The 16,507-nt window shown below is 39.5% G+C and overlaps 3 protein-coding genes across 4 annotated transcripts; 1 reads left to right on the forward strand and 2 right to left on the reverse strand.

The window, feature by feature from the left end:
* Window positions 1-2,883: 2,883 nt before the first annotated feature.
* Window positions 2,884-5,478, forward strand: LOC120295383. Of its 2 annotated transcripts, none has more exons than XR_005552742.1 (2): window positions 2,884-3,832; window positions 4,643-5,012. XR_005552742.1 is itself a non-coding variant. In XM_039316470.1 (2 exons), exons 1-2 carry the CDS (start codon window positions 3,799-3,801, stop codon window positions 5,077-5,079), a joined length of 411 nt encoding a protein of 136 aa, XP_039172404.1. In that variant the 5' UTR covers window positions 2,885-3,798; the 3' UTR covers window positions 5,080-5,478. The 2 variants fall into 2 exon arrangements, 1 of the variants encoding a protein (XP_039172404.1); XM_039316470.1 differs by having other exon boundaries at window positions 2,885-3,832; window positions 4,703-5,478.
* On the reverse strand, window positions 5,471-9,766 carry LOC104453599 (TPR and ankyrin repeat-containing protein 1). Its single transcript, XM_039316467.1, has 4 exons — window positions 9,319-9,766; window positions 8,565-8,918; window positions 7,872-8,109; window positions 5,471-7,237 (listed from the first exon to the last, which is right to left on the reverse strand). The coding sequence occupies exons 1-4, from the start codon at window positions 9,715-9,717 to the stop codon at window positions 6,108-6,110; spliced, it is 2,121 nt and encodes a 706-aa protein (XP_039172401.1). The 5' UTR covers window positions 9,718-9,766; the 3' UTR covers window positions 5,471-6,107.
* Window positions 9,765-16,218, reverse strand: LOC120286031. Its single transcript, XM_039317839.1, has 10 exons — window positions 16,063-16,218; window positions 15,171-15,710; window positions 13,561-14,751; window positions 13,363-13,417; window positions 13,091-13,252; window positions 12,655-12,910; window positions 12,355-12,571; window positions 11,889-12,241; window positions 11,301-11,789; window positions 9,765-10,509 (listed from the first exon to the last, which is right to left on the reverse strand). Exons 1-10 carry the CDS (start codon window positions 16,216-16,218, stop codon window positions 9,765-9,767), a joined length of 4,164 nt encoding a protein of 1,387 aa, XP_039173773.1.
* Window positions 16,219-16,507: the final 289 nt, after the last annotated feature.

The raw sequence follows: 16,507 nt of genomic DNA on the forward strand, positions 1-16,507 counted from the left end.
ATGTTCTTTTTGGACTCGGTAACCCACAAAAACAAAAACGCTTGCCTTCGCCTTCGCTTCAGTGAGAGGAATTTGAAGCACTGCTAAAAATCCTACTCTCTTTTTCAAGATGCAATGGTGAAATTTTAGGCAAATCGAAATTAAGATTCGGGATTAGGGTTTGAACACTTCAATAGGGATTTTGGCTTTTTTTATTTTTTAGATTTGGGGCAATTTGGGAGATGATGTTGTTTTGATCGATTTAGGGCTTTTATTTCCGGGGGACGGTCCCGTCCTTCATCTGGTGAGGGTACACACAGTTTAATGATGTACATTCCCATATGGACATATGGTCTCCTAGGCTGGATCTCATTACATGTTTTCACTATAATCAGACAAACTTCTCTATCAAGATGGTCTGTAACTAAATAAGATATGAAGAGGAAGTTGCATTTTCTTTCTCATTCTTCACTGCATACATGCTATCGTGAGGCATGAGAAAATTAAAGGTTTAGAGCAGTAAAAAAGAAGGAACAATAATCTGCAGCCAAGAAAGGAATACTAGATTTTCATGACTATTTGTCGCGACCAATTTTTTTTCCGGGGTGTGAACCACCTAGGGTTTGGCTAATAGATTGCTAAGCCTAGACTTAACTCGGGCTCTCCCAAACCCATATCAATTCGCGACTTAGATTTAAATTATTAACATGCAGATATATTTTATTTAGGAGTTGCCACTAATCTATTTTTTGGTGGGTCGATTAGAAACCCAAATAAAGTAACGGGATTTACTTTACTCATACGAACCAAAGATTTGGGTACGGGGATTTGATTACGCTAGATTTCTCTAACGCCCTTTCGGTACCATTTATTTTATTTTATTTTATTTTTAAAAAAAGGTTTTGCAGGCAGCTTGAATTGATTTTAAACTATTTTCCTAACATGTGAGTATATAATGCAGGTGCGCAAATCATCAATTTAACACCCAAGAAAGCAATTAAAAAATGCAGGACTTACTTCAAAATAACGAAAGCATCTATAGCGTTAAATTAAAACCCACATCAACAACCCTAGATATGATTTCTAATTAATACGCAATTTCTTTTTTTTTTTTTGTTTTCATTTTTTAATGAGACTATAATCCATATACAATGCAATGCTTTTAATCTAATATGAAATGATATAACATGGCAACATGTCCTAAACTATATGAATAAAATTTTTGTGATCTCTTAATCAACATGCAATTATTAAATATGCAATGACTTAATTCTAATGAGGTGTGATGCAATGCAATGACATACAAGATTATTTTAACTAAAATGACATGCGACATACAATTTAATATACGAGCTATATGTCACGCGACATTTATTAAATGACCTAATCTAATGACGGACAATTTCTAATTAGAAATGAACCTAACAATAATCACTAAAATGACGTGCATTTCAAGAACCTAATTCTATATGACATGCAAATGACATTTTTTATTTTAAAAATGCAATCTATCCTAGAAATTGCAACTAATTTATCCTAAGACAAATTTTATGAAATTTGAAATGATCTAGCTAGATTAAGATTCTATCTAATTTAAACTAGGGATTAAGTCATATTAAATCATAATTTAAACTAAGACATTATCTAAATCTAAAATGCAATTTATCTAAAAAAGATGATCTAAATTTAAAATGAAACATGCAATTCTAATCTAATATGCACAATGATTTTTTTTTTTTTGTGTTTTTCTTTAAGAAATTCGAAATTAAAACTAACACATAATTAAACATGCAATTCAAATAAAAAACTAACAACCTAAATGAATGCACTTTCTTTCTTGGGTTAATACCTTGAAAAAAACCTAAACTGTACACATGTGACAAATTTACCCCAAACTATTTTTGACCACCAAAAACCCCAAACTCGGTATACCTTTGACAAATTGACCTTAACCGGTACACTTGTGACAAATTTACCCTCTATTAGTTTTAATTAAATTTTCTTGTTAAATTATAAAGTTAAATAACACGTGATAATTGATCGGTATATCAATTTGGGATTTTACACTATGTTTGTCATAGTTTATAATTTTTGTGATTTTTTGTGGTATTAATCTAATTTTTCGGAGGGTTTATTAGTCACAAATTTACCAATTTGGGGTTTTTGTGGTCGAATAAATTAATTTGGAGTAAATTTGTCATAAATGTACCAGTTTAGGGTTTTTTATAGTTAGTCGGGGTAAATTTGTCACGGGTGTACTGCAGGTTTGGGGTTTTTATGGTCAAAAAAAATAGTTTGGGGTAAATTTGTCACAAATGTACCAGTTTGGGGTTTTTTAAGGTATTAACCCTTCTTTTTTGGATTTTTTTATTTAAAAATTCGAAATAAGATTGCAATCCTAAATATGCAAGATAATAAAAACAAACCTAATCCTTATTCAGATTTTTTTTTTATTTTCTTATTTAAAAATTCGAAATAAGATAGCGATTTTAAACCTAAGACTAGGAATATTCTAAAACAAACTTAATCCTAATTCGATTTTTTTGATTTTTTTTTCTCTTATGAAAATAAAATTGATCCAAACACATGACATCTAATCAAGCAAGACAATATTAATATCCAAAAATTAGCGACAACCATATCTCGCGCATGAGATCGGGTTGGCTAATTTTAAATTAAATCGTGAATTGAATCTCGGGTTTGAGATTGGATTGTCGATTTTTGTAAGGGATTGGGAGTCGGATTTCGGGCGCGAAAATCGGACTGTTAATCCCTAGCTTGAGGGACTTTTCATATTGTGATATCAATAATATATTAATGAACAATTCCACTAAAACAGAATATTAAAAAAATAATAATAAAAATAAAAAAATAAAAGAGAAACTACCTAATATGATCTCTTTTTCTGTTTTTTCCTTTCCACACACAGCCGTGAATCTCCAAGGGGAGAGAGTCGTCGGTCCGGCAAGAGGAACTCCGGCAAGGGTGAACTGGCGGCGACAAGCGGTGAAGAGGTGAATCGGCGGTGGGCGAGCGCGCGGAGGTGAATCGGCGGTGGCTTCGCGGACAGGGGCGTCGGATCGCTGGGAGGTCGAGCAAAGGCAGAGGCAGCAGCGACGGGTTCGGGGCCTGCTGGCGTCGAGCGGACCACCGGGTCTGCAGTAGTGACTGGTCACGGACCGGCGCGGAGGTGCGGGCTACAGGGGACGCCGGGCCATCGGACGGGCGTATGGTGGCTCAGGCTCTAGATCTGGAGCGGTGCTGCGAGCAGGGGCGCTGGGTCGTGCGGCAGTGGCGTCTGCGGAGCTGCGAGCAGAGATGAAAGGCAGGGGCGCCCTGGCCCGGTGACGCTGCAACAGAGGGCGGAGCGGCCCGGGCGTCGCGGATCGACACAGCGACGGCTTCGTCGGGCTGCCGGTGTCGTGGCTTGCGCGGGCGGTAGGGACCAGCGCGGCTTCAGCAGAAGACGGCGAAGGAGATAGGCACTGGAGTAGTAGCAACGAACAGGGCAGGTAACGTCGGGTCGTCGGGGCAGAGCAGATGCGTGCGGCAGCAGCTCGGACCACCGGCAAAGGGCGTCGCGGGCCAAGAAACTTCAGGTGCAGGCGTAGATCGGAAGCGGGGCCATCTGGTGTGGTGGCGTGGTGAGGCGGCGCCGCGGGCGGTCTGAGATGCGGTCGCTGGACGCCGGGCGCGGCGGTGCTCACAGCTGCGGAGGCGCGACGGATCGGACGGCGAGGGAGTCCGAGCGGCTTGCGGTTTGATGGCGTCGGCGCAGCGCGGGCGCGGGTGAAGAGAAGCCGGCGACCGGGACAGCGGATGGGGGCAGCGAATGTGGGGAAGATGATGAAAGGTAAATGTCCAATCACTTCCTCCCCTGTGCTGCTTCTGCTTTTAATTTTCACTTTCTTTCACTTTTTTTTTTCGCTTTTGACCTTTTCCCTTCTTTCGAAAGCACTACCAAAACCTGAAAAATTCCGGCCCCACCGAACGCCGATCATGCTTTTATAGATAAAACCATTTTATCTTCGTAAACGGGGATTTACTTTTGTCAATATATGCGAAAATAATCTATAACTGAGTTTGATCACAAAAATCTTTTTTATTCTCCTTATCTCCTAAATATTTTCTACTTGATTTTTAAAATAAGATCACAACCCGATTTTCTTAAATCCCAAAATCATTATTTCAAATCTCACTTTAAAAATGGGTTGCCAACTCGATTTCTTTTACGAATCAATTTGAATCCATCCGCACCGGTCCAATAAATAAAATGCACCTAAATCTATATGCTATATAATTAATATTTTTTTGATAAAATTAAACCCTAATTTTTAATGACTAAACGGGCTGTTAAAATTTAGGTGTCAACAATATTCTCTGCTAGAACTTCAGGACATGCTAGAACTTCAGGACATGTATAATGAACTTCCTGTCAAGAGATCTGTTTTTCTTCATTCTAAGAACCATTTTACTAAAAAGTTCCACATGTATTACAAGAACGTGGACTACCTGTAAAATATAACAACATACAATTTTCACTCAAACTGTATCTGCGACAATGAAGTGAGGATTCATTTCTTCTTGCCTCTTCCTTTCTTATTTTGCTTACCTTTGGACTTGCAATTGCCCTTGTTCTTGTTCCGGTTTTCCACACCGCCAGTCTGGGAAAAAGAAGATGATGAAGCCTCCTGATCCTTCTTCACTTCACCGGCTTTTTCAGCTTCCCCAACTTTGCCCCTCTCTTCCTCATTTGCTAAGCCCACTTCTTGTCCCGGCAATGACGACGCATTTGCACCATCCGAATGCACAACTGGTACTACACTGTCGGAAGATGAAGAGGAATCCTTGGAAAATTCAGTCAGATCTTGCAACTTGCAAGAGCTCTCAGCACTTCCATCTTTGGGGAATAGAACTTTCATAATCTCTTCTTTGCATTTGTGCGACTTCACATCTAAAATGATGGCATGTGGACATTTTGAACAATCTGAAGCAGAATTGGTAATTACAAGGGGATCATCAACTTTTTCGAATGCTTCAGCGAGAACACCCACTGAAATTTCCTGTAAGTTGGGCCTCCGGCAACGTGAAAGAATATGATGAAATTCTGTAGGTGTTTGCTCAGAAATCCAACTCTTACCGAGCAAATCGAAGAGAAAATGTGGACTGATGCCAAAATTCAGGTGAAGCAAACAAACCAAAAGAACCAACTTCAAGACCAACAACGGGTAATACTCCCTCACATTTAGGTTCGAATTTTTGATCCATTGTCTGGTATCATCCTTATTGTGAAGAAGGTCCGCAACGGTCCTTGTAACAAACTGAATGATGGGCTCCAAGCAATTTCCCAGGTTGAAACTGAAGCTAGGCTTTGCTAAACCTTCATGGCAGATGAGCCATTCAACTAGAGAAGATTTCGTTGTATAAAACTGCCCTTTGGAGCAAGCTAACAAAATCACAAGTCGTTCCAAGAGATACAAAAAGCAAATTGGTGTGATGTAGTCCTTTCAGTCCTCCAATTGGCATTGTAAGCATCTGCCAAAGCTCGATAAAGGTTCCAAGCCAAAGAGATTTCCACGGGTCCATTGCTCGCCTGAGGAAGGTCTGATGGTACATCCCGACAAATGCATTCCATGAATGCCTCCCATGACGTATCTCCTTTAAATGATTTTGCTATTTCTCCGTACAAACCATCATCGAGCATTCCAGACCCAAGAACCAAAGTCGCAAGCTCACCCATCTTCCCGTGTGAAAAATGCTTCTTCGAAATTATCATGTTCATTGTTTCTCTCAGTAAATTACGAGAAGCCTCACTTCCTCTCAGAGATACCATATTCTCTGATGACGATATTCTCCAGTCAAGTGGAAATATGCGACCAAAGTACCTCGCACTGGATGTTTCAATGAATCTATCCAGTGCCTTACCATACTGGAACGAGTGATTCGGACAAAGTTCTTGAAGGAACTTGGCAACCTCATGTAAGATAGCAAGACATCTGCTTTGCCAGAAGTTCGACCGAGAACTCTTCGCCAAAAATTGATAAAGAGCATCCAATTTGTGCAGGAGCACCATACCAACAGAAGTAAGCTCAGAATACCAGTACTTTTGAGCTGCAGAGACCAATTGTCTAAGATCCAAAGCAACCAATTGTCCTTTTTTTGTGAAGAGATCTTTTATCTATGTTTCTGACCCAATCAGAATCCGGGTTTAGAAGGTGATAAGTTCTTTGCATGTTGTTCTGTTGCTCCAGAACACCAAAGTAATTCAAACAGAACTCCCAACACGACGTATTTTCCTTTCCCACCGGCATCTCCACACATCCTACACTCTCTATAATTCTAACAATTTTCTCTCTCCAAAGATTCCAAAAGCAGACCATTGAGTCAACGGAAATCTGATTCTCCAAGGTCAGTTGTTCAGAATAATTCACTGGGTCAACAAGCCAATCATAATCCCAACAAAAATTGGAGTTATTTTGACGAAGATGGAAGTCCAGAATATTTCGAGCGCACAGTATTTCACCTCTGACACTTCCATTTCTACTGGAAGCACTCAATTGTTCTTTCATTTGAGCCAAACTGTTCTGTTTATTTAACAAAATGCTTGATTCTACAGAAACATATTCATAGAAGGCAATAGGCTCAGGCTCTGCGAGAAGTTTGGCTTTTGCTACCAGCTCCTCCTCCTGTGCAAACTGCTTCAAGGGCCACCCTTTGCTTCCAGGAGCCCAAAGGGAATAGAATAGTATGTACCACAGGATATTCATCGACGCTTCTCTGTTTTTTCCGCTCTTCCCAAGTAGATCAACCTCACGAAGGATGTCACCTTTCATCCTCACAATCTTCGCTGCCTCCAAAAAGTTACCGAACTCTTCCTCCAGACTTATAAGTTCATCGAGGCATCCAAGCCTCTTGAGCAAGTTTCTCATTGAATCGATGCAATGAAAAGCCTTCACATACTTCATCATGGCCCTGTAGTCTTTGAGGTTGTAGAAATGTAGGGTACAACTCTCTAAAAAGTCCTGTTCCAATTTCTCTATTTCTTTACTCTTCTTCTCAGTTCCCTGCCTTTTCCAATCCTCAATGTATCGCAGACCAATTTCAAAGAGTTTTCCTTCAGCACAAATGGACAAGCACTTTGAGAAAATATTTGCCCTTGCATATGCCTCCGCTGCAAGACTGTAGCACCGTGCGAGAGAGAAACACTCTCCAGCTTTCTCCAAAGCAGATTCTCCACATTTATCCATGTATATTTTACCTGTTGAAGCATAAACAAATTTGATGTCAGTCTCATTTATAGAGTGCTGATGCTCAGAAGATAAAACATAGCAAAGGGACATTTGGAAGCTGCCAGACGTCCTTTTGTTTGTACAGCTCAACTCTGTACCACTCAACTATATTCTCCAATGTCAAAAGATGAAACGGGATCAACATCCGTAGGTGGCTACAATACCAAGAAGTTTTTGACAAACCATAGTCCACATGGAGCTTTTTTAAACATATAGGTCTGATCAGTGTTAAGAACTTAGCAGCTCAAATTTTTCCAAACTGCTGAGAGTGCAGAGACAGGTTATCATATAGAAAATAATCAACTTTCAAGCCAAGACATCGACCATGAAGTCAACATTAGTAGCGCTTGCTCAAAATTCACCAAAAGCATTTGGAAATTAACAAGTGAGATCAAACTACTTTTTTTAAATATTGAAAGAGGAAAATCAATTAAACTGGTAAACAAGAGCGTACCACGCATGTGGAAAACTAGATACAGAAGAATGCGAAGTCAAATTTCCTCTTTCTTAGGCAGCTTTGACATAGCTACTACAAGAAGAAAAGTAACGATGCAGCATATCTCCACCTTATCATTTTGAAAGAAATGAAAAGAAAAATGATACCTGCCATCTCATATTCCTTCAACATGTAGAAACACTCTGCGGCAGAGTCGGCCATTCCAATTGTTTCATAGATCTCAGCAGCCTGCCTTCGAAGGTCAGAAGCCTCTTGTGGATTTGAAATGTGCTTGAGATCTGCATCTGCTTTGAAAGCAGAGGCCTTAGCTAATTTCTCCCCATATGTGTACCTTGCTCGTTCAAAGCACATTATTGCCATTGGGTAGTTACCCTCACGTAAGAGCTTGCAAAGTTTAAAAAAAAAAGAGATCAATAGCTTCTTCAGAGGAGGTGAAAAGAAGAAAAGAAGAAAAGAAGAAAACATAGTCCTCCCTCATAAGGAAAAATCAGTGCTTACACCAAAACAATGCACTGTCATTGACCCGATAACCTCAAATGAGGAAAAAGATCATAGAAATATTCCTATCATATTGTTTATCCATTGTATGTCTAAATGAAGTATTAGCCAAACTATTAAAAAACCAAAAAAGCTGGCATATTGATCACCATATTTGTACCATAGAACGTCCACATTCTACACACTTTTTTTTTCTTTCAGGATCAGTCATACTTTTGCAGTCACTATGGTCATTCCAAAATCTCTAGCATTCACAGATCATGTTGACTCCAAATGAGGCGAAAACAACAATTCCATGAAGAGGAAACCACCAATAAAGAAAAAACAGAAAAACAGCAAACCTTAAAACCTTGTAACTTCCACTCCTCCGGCGTGCTCCTGACCTGCATTGCTTCTGCAAGGGCATGATCTACCAACCTAACTTGAATGAGGCACTTCTTCTTCCAGTAGTCTAGAATTGGTTTGGAGAACTCCAAGGCATTCTCACAAATCCACAATCTTTGCCTTGTCCGAGTAATTGCGACGTACAATTGCTTCAATTCAGAGCATAATATATTGTGCTTCGCATCATCAAAACTTGGGGAAGACCATTGAGAGCTGTTATCGAGCAAAGCGTGCTCCTTCATGTATCCATAAATGACCCTCCATTGACTTTTCAGAGGTGATGTGCCAAAGAAGTTGTACAACAAGACGTCCTATACAATGCCACAGAAAAAAAAATTTCAGGTAAAAACATCTGATTTATGACCAAAATGACAGATTTCAAGTTTCGTGAATACATGAACAATTCTAAAAAATTTAGCAAAAAAATTCTGGACTCATTTCAACACACCAGCCTATCAAGAACAGCCATAAAGTTGCAGGATCGTTGATATTGTCTATTAACCTAGAAGATGATATTGACATGAGCCCAAACAAATTCTACGTTATGAGTATCTAGATGCCATTGTCTACATACAAAAAAGGGTATAGTAGAATGAAAATGCCAATCCAAACTTTTTACAGAGTACCAGCTTGCAGCAAATTGGTCATGAAATCTCTATTCTGCTACTATTAATACCCCATGGCAAACAATCCAACCTGACCCACACCTACCTGAAATTCCAACCCCTTGCACTCCACTATCGTCAGAACTAGCGCTTGCCCTCTCACGAGGTTTGAAATTTCACTTCTAGAGTGATCATCTCGAACCAAAATAACCTGCTCTGCTCCAAAGCCAACAAAATTACCACTAAAATCACAGTTGCCAAAAATTGATAGTATGGCATTTTCATCATTCTCTGATTCAAGTAAAATTGGGGCTTCCCCACATATAAAGCTAGTTTCAGGGCTTAAAGCATCAACGGATAAGGGGAAAAAATGGTAAAGAAGATCAACAACACTCTGCGCCAGTTTGAGTATACCAGCATGAGTGCGGAAGTTTTGGCTCAAATGGAAAATTTTGGAAAGACATCCCTTTTCCATTCTGATATCAGGTCCATCCATTGAATCCATCAAGAACTCCTTGTAGAAAAGGGACCTTATGTCTTCAAACCTGAAGTCTATTCCCTTGCAATAGTTTGTGCAGTGTCACCAGAAAACACAAAGCCCCCATCAACGTTTCTACAGATATACTTGAACAGTGAAATTTGCCTCATGGTGAGATCCTGCACTTCATCAATATATACAAAATCCACCACGTTACCAGCAAACTGCCCATGAAGAAGACGGCAATGAAGATCATTGACAAGATCGGCCAAATCAAATTCACCATTTTTCATTTTCATCTTTTCATAATCCTCAAAAGCATCATAAATTTCTTCTCTTCTCTGAAAACTCAGAGTGGAGACACGACCCTCTGAAATAGAAACATAAGCTGGTCTGTCAAGTTTGCCTTCACAACCATCTGCTGGTGGAAGACCACCCTTTACGTGGGACATTATTTCAGTGAAGACTCTGGAAGGATCAAGCCTCCTCCTTATCTTGTCATTGAAGTGAGGCCAATAAACAGCACAAAACTTTTCGTAAGTAACTTCCTTTGCTCTTAGAAGACTTTGTAAGGCCACTGGTCTAGAATTGAAGGATTGGCCACGACAAAGATCCCTTAGATCGGGGAACCTTTCAAAGAATGAAACCCCCACAGTTCCATCTAGCATCATCAGAAGCTTACGAAAAGTTATAACAAGGGGATAAGAGTTGGGAGATATGTCTAAAAATGAATCCGGGATATCCTTGAATAATGCTGCATCATCAACAATCTCATCAACTGAAGAGCTTTTAACTTTATGTTTTGCACCACTGCTGGAGCTGCAGGATTAATGAAGCCAGCAATTAGAAATGGAAATATATAGTTTTAACAAACTTATGGGAATACCTCCACTACACATGCAATCTCATAATTGCTACTTTCAGGTAACTAACAGCAAAAAGGAAATTAGAATACGCTGATGCACCAAGGTTGTAATGATATACTATGAGACACGGATAGCGTTTACATCCGCTGGCAATAAAAATTTTCCCCCGCAGCAAGATTTGTAGAACGCATGGTCCTTTCTCGATTCTGGTTATAATTGCACAAGTTCTAAAAAGGACGATTTTCTTTTTATATGTACAATGCCTACAATCACAAAATTTAATGTGAAAGTTTCCAATAAAATGGTACTGCAAACTAAATAAGTGGCACGAAGACCAAAATAAGGAATATTGCTGCACAAACTAATGTTTAGTTTCAGCAAGAAGAAGATGTCAATCTCTAACATGCAATGATTAAATCTATTTTCGAGCTGCTATATCCGAGTGGTAGCACCCGAGCATGGCAAAGTGCTGATTGCCACATGTTGACCCACGCGCTCTTGCCACATGTTATATTTCCTATAGAACTCTATAAAATGAAGTATCTTGGTTGTGCTTCTCCGCTAGGAGGAAAATAGTAGCATGCCAAAGGGGTTATCTCCTTCTCCCGACTAATTCATAAAAAAAAAAAAAAAAAAAAAAAAAAAAAATGACAATCCATTAACCCTTGCATATGTTTGTTCATTGTAAAAATTGCAGAATAATTATTCTATTGTTCAAACATCTTCCCATGACATTTTACGTACCTTCTAAGTTGAGATACGTGCTGTTTAACCGCAAAACATAATTTTGCACTGACAGTCACAAAAAGCTGGCGCAATACACAATCCTCTGCTCCTTCACTTTGGATTTCCTGAAATCCCTTGGTTGCTTCATCATGCAGTTTCTCATTTCTAAACAACTTCATTGTCAGGACTGTAGTTTTACCGGTTCCAGATCGCCCAAGTATAAAAGTGCTTCTGGGAAAAAGAATTATCTCTTGTTCTTGCTCTGTTACTTCAAACGGAAGACTTGCTTCATTACCATCACTGTCATCGAGCAAATTTCTGACAATATCTGATGATAAGGTGTAGAATTTCATTAGAAGCAAACTCTCGCTCACTTTCACATTCTCCACATACAACCTACGATCTGAAGCATCAGCATCAGAACTACTCCCAAATTGACCTTCACTAGCACTTCGATAGCAGACAAAATCAAAAGTACATGCCCAGGTCTTCGGAACTTGCAGATCCCTATAACCAGAAGAGGCATGTGAAATGAAAGAAAATGCTTTCTAATTTAGTAAGAGATGTGCTACCTATCTTAAGATAAGAAGAAAAGATCAGACTTACCCCTCAATGCATTTCTCATTGCAACGACTAATAAAATCATCACTATATGTCTCGAATATGCTGTCCAAACGTTTGACCAATTTTACCACATCCTCTAAAGGCAATACATCCCATATCTTCAGGATTTGGATGTATCTCAGTTCCTTTACAATATCAGTCGTGCATATGACATAGAAACCATCAGCTTTGAATTGTCTTACGATATGAGATGAGTGTTCACAAATTATATCCACATTTCTCTTCTTTGGTCTCCAGCCACTGGAGAGTTTTGACAGAAGGTTGATGATGGACATCTTTGTCCTGAGTGATGCCAGCTTTCTGAAAGACTTCAGGAAGTTGTCACTGAAAAGAACCTGATAAGATCAAAGAGTAACAATAACATACGTTGTCACAAGTTCTATAAAACTCAATGCTTATTTTGAAAAATAAATGTAGCCATAGAATACTGTTGAGCAAAGTTTTTTACCTTCCACCTTGCATTTCTGAAAAGTACACTGCTTCTGTCAAGCAGATCATCAAGCTGATTATTCTCTTTCTTCACATCTAAGATGGCTTTAGCCAAATCCTTGTCATCATCAACATTGAAGAAACATCCACGACTCTTTGCATTGTCAACCACAGCTTTCCACACAGAATCGCTTTTCATCAGTGTTTTCCCATTTCCCAGAATCCACAGACAATACCTATAGATAGGAAATTAACTCAGGGATTTACTTGCTATATCACCCTAAAAATGTAATTTGACACAGTTAAGAGGATAGAGTACCTGGCCCTGGTAAGAGCAACATTGGTTCTCTTAGTACTGGACAAGAACCCAATATTCCCACGCGAGTTTGATCTTACAGTGGATATTATAACAATGTCTTCTTCACCCCCTTGGAATCCATCCACTGACTTCACCTTGACCATAAAGCCCTTGATATTTTCGAACTTTTTTCCAAGTTTAGCTAGAACCGCAGCAACCTGAGCTCTATAAGGAGATATGACACCTACTGTCAGATCTTCTTCTGACCCATTCCAAGCTGCAAAGAAAATAAAACCATCACTACAGTGATATTATTTTTGGCGGGGTGCAAAACTTCGAAAGAAACATCTTAGGAAAAGAACTATTAATGGGCATCATAATCTACACCTATATGATTAAGTAATACATGCAAAATCCATGAGCTCAAAGCAATACATATAAAATTCTCTTGACATACCTCTGTACAGATTCCTCACTATCCTCGAGATAACTTCCACCTCAACAGGGTTTCTAAGGCTACAGCCATCATCACCGATTTGTTCTTCTCCATCAGGAATATTTATGAATGAGTAAGGGCCAAACATCGGCCATGGCAAATGACTTTTCTGTAACTTTTGCTCTTCACATTTGGCCCATCCAAAATTTGTTTTTGATAAAATTTTGAAGTCGGAAACAGACTTATTGATGGATGCATCCGATATTGTATATTGAGAAGTTGCCTCGAATAACCAAGTGAACTCAATCGTTCAAACAGACTCCTTCCAAAACCAGCCTGATTAGAAACCTGTGAAAAGAAAAAACATGATATCAAATTCAACAGGCGTTAGGTATAGATAATTTAGCCCATCTAAGCTCAAATGAAGAGAAGGAGATTACAAATCTTTCAAAACCAAATACGAAGTTCCGTTTCAGATATTTTAACATTACCTTGCTTTCGACCATAGCAGGCAACTGACACTCATCTCCAACTAAAATCAGATGCTTGACACCAGGGAGTTGCAGAGGAATTACTGACTCGCATTCTTTCAACTGGGCTGCCTCATCGATTACCAGTAAATTGAGAGGCTCCATCTCCACAGAGTACAGCTTATATGAACTAGAAGCTGTGCAAAAAATCAGGGATGCATGTCGATAACAGAAGTTGGCTATCATGTCCTCACTCACAAAGTTTGGAAGTTTTAGATCCTTCAGAGTTTCACGAACAGTTAGCAACATGGAAAGGCATTCCTGTCTCTTCATATATATATCATATAGTGGACCCATGGATGTCTCAAACGAAAACAGGCCAAGTTCATCACGTGAAAGAGTTATCTCCATCATCTCTGAATCCAACTTCTCTCCACATAATAAAGATTCAAAAGAATTAAGTAAGTTAAAGAGGGATGTAATATTCTGGAATTTAGTTCTGGATATATGAGTACAGAAAGTATAGAGGCATGCCCGCAGGGGCCGGACAGTTTCCTTGAATTGGTCCCTGAAAAACTCAAGAAATGATTTAAGCTCACAGTTACCATCTTCTTCACTGCTTCTGCCTTCGCTCCTATCATCATCACTTCCTAGTTTCCTTCTTTTTGCGTGTTCGTTTTCCAAAAATACGCGGTATTGACAGACACAGTCAGCAAGAGTATCTATCAAGGAAGTTAGACACTGATGCCAACCAGTGAATTCAGAAATGCGCTCTACACGATGTTCCAAGTATATATCTTCAATGTCGGAATCAACTTTCAGCCGCTCCTTGTTCCCAAAAATAAGCGTGTCTCCAAAGTAACAGGGCAAACTTTCCATTTCAGTGCTTATACCACTATCTGATTCCTTTAGCAGCTTCAGAACACGAGTTGCCACTTCCTTGATGGCAACATTTGTAGGAGCACAAACAATGGTTCTATGTTTCCTTTTCAAGAGAGTAAGTAGCAGTGTAGCGACGGTTTTAGTTTTCCCAGTTCCAGGAGGACCCCATATCAGGTCGACAGATGGCTTGTTCTCACAATGGAGTTTACTGAGACAGGCCCCAACTGCTTTTTTTTGGGATTCATTCAGATCATGGCTCAATCTCTTGTCAAGGCTCTCACTCTCAGAACCATTACCTTCAGTAACACAGAGATTAGAAACTTTATCAGCCTGCAACCGAAAACATATTTCTTGTGATAATCCAGACCATGTAAATATGGTAGAAGGTTCTGAAACTTAATCGGTGTTAATATGACATAAAGAGCATTGCACAACACAAACTTAAATCCCGTGAAAAATATAGTATAGAAAATTTTAAGGTCTAGTACCAATGAGTAAGTTGCCTCCAAGGAAGTAATTTGCCCTATTTAAGACATAATTCATTCAACTCCATATCATGAAATGGACCAACTAAAAGAAACAATCATCCTAATCTATTGATGAAACAGTATGGCTTAAAGCAACATTTATGTTATTTTCCTAATAAACTTACAAATCGACAGGAATAAAATGAAGCTTTGAAGCTTAGAGGAATATAATAGCAATTTTAAGTCTAAATGGACCAAAGGGACAGAAAAGGAAAGTCATACCACCAAATCTGTGCAGAGAACTTCCTTCAAAATATCCAAGTTACGATACATATGCAACACCTTCCATATCCTTTTGTTAGTGACTATATTTATCAGGAAAATTGCATACATTGGCTTCCACGAATTATTTACTTCAAGGTTCAATAATGTCTCCACTTCAAAGTTTGTCGATGACGTTGCCTCATCCTCTTCATCATCTTCTCCAATCATCCTAACTAATGCGAACGCCCATCTTCTTCCGAACCTCTCCAAGTCAGGAACAGTTGCTGGCTTAGCATCAGTTAGAATCAAGATATCTCCAGGCAAAGTTTTGTAAGTTTCCTTGCCACGAGTATTGGATTCATTCCACCGACTGGCCTTAACAGCATACGAGTTCCCACTTCCCGCGCTTTCCACACATTCAATAATCTCAGTGAAAGGCAGCAAAGAAATATTTTCCAAACTCGAGCACAGACTCGCCCGGGTTTCTTCCAGTAAAGGGTAGACGTACGATCCGAGATAATCCTGGACCGACTGAAATTGATCCGGTATAGTCTCCACCTACAAAAACAGCTCGGCCAATTGTCAAATATGACCAACCAACCTTGACATTTCAAAAAATACTTTGACCAAATTCCGTAAAACATAACATATACTCCTAAAATACCGAACGAGCTTGCTGAACATAGTAGAAGCATAAAGGGTTCTATTCTACTAAGTTGAATGCAAGATTCTTATAAGGCTAGGCTTATTAAAAGCACAATCAAACAAAAAAAAGGAACGAACTAGCATCATTGGAAAATTCCCAGGTAAACACCACATTGTCGTTGAACTTAAACGAGAATAAAACCAAAAGGGCATGACAAAAGGGAAAAAAAGAAGAAGCAAAGATGAGGGAAGAATAGAGAGAAACCTGGTCATGGTAGAGGTTTTCGTTGAGAATGTCATGAAGAGACCAAGAGGAGACAATATCAGTCAGGTCATTAGTACCATGTCTCCTCCTCCTGCTCAAACCACCCTCAGCTATCTCCACACCCACCACTCTGTTTGGGCTTCCTCCCAAACCCATCTGAACCCACGTACCAAAATCTTCTACTTGTTTCTTTCTCCCCTTTTCTTGCCCATCAAAGCACCAGGGAAAAATCGCTCTGAGGTTTCAAGAAACTTTCGAGGCAAAAATTGGGCAAAGCTTGTACGGACATCATCAGCCCTTTTTTAGCTCCGAAGTGAGCATTCTTAGCGACGAAGAAGAATGACACGGGGAAGGCAAAGGGGTCGTCCATGGACTCTTAAAAGAAGCAACTCGAGGTCTTTTCGTCAACCCACCATTCGAGGTCTACGGAAGGCGAAAAGATGGG

Source organism: Eucalyptus grandis, chromosome 7 (genome assembly GCF_016545825.1).
Source record: "Eucalyptus grandis isolate ANBG69807.140 chromosome 7, ASM1654582v1, whole genome shotgun sequence".
NCBI classification, from domain to species: Eukaryota; Viridiplantae; Streptophyta; class Magnoliopsida; order Myrtales; family Myrtaceae; genus Eucalyptus; species Eucalyptus grandis.

Coding starts and splice junctions, on each gene's coding strand:
- LOC104453599 (XM_039316467.1), bottom strand. CDS start 9,717: ATGGATTCAATGGATGGACCTGATATCAGAATGGAAAAGGGATGTCTT. Junction 8,110..8,564: donor GGAAGTTACAAGGTTTTAAG/GTTTGCTGTTTT, acceptor AAACTTTGCAAG/CTCTTACGTGAGGGTAACTA. Junction 7,238..7,871: donor GAAGGAATATGAGATGGCAG/GTATCATTTTTC, acceptor ATGCTTCAACAG/GTAAAATATACATGGATAAA.
- LOC120295383 (XM_039316470.1), top strand. CDS start 3,799: ATGGGGGCAGCGAATGTGGGGAAGATGATGAAAG. Junction 3,833..4,702: donor TGTGGGGAAGATGATGAAAG/GTAAATGTCCAA, acceptor CGGCTTTTTCAG/CTTCCCCAACTTTGCCCCTC.
- LOC120286031 (XM_039317839.1), bottom strand. CDS start 16,218: ATGGGTTTGGGAGGAAGCCCAAACAGAGTGGTGGGTGTGGAGATAGCT. Junction 13,253..13,362: donor TGAACGATTGAGTTCACTTG/GTTATTCGAGGC, acceptor CCAAATGTGAAG/AGCAAAAGTTACAGAAAAGT. Junction 12,911..13,090: donor AGTGAGGAATCTGTACAGAG/GTATGTCAAGAG, acceptor TTTTCTTTGCAG/CTTGGAATGGGTCAGAAGAA.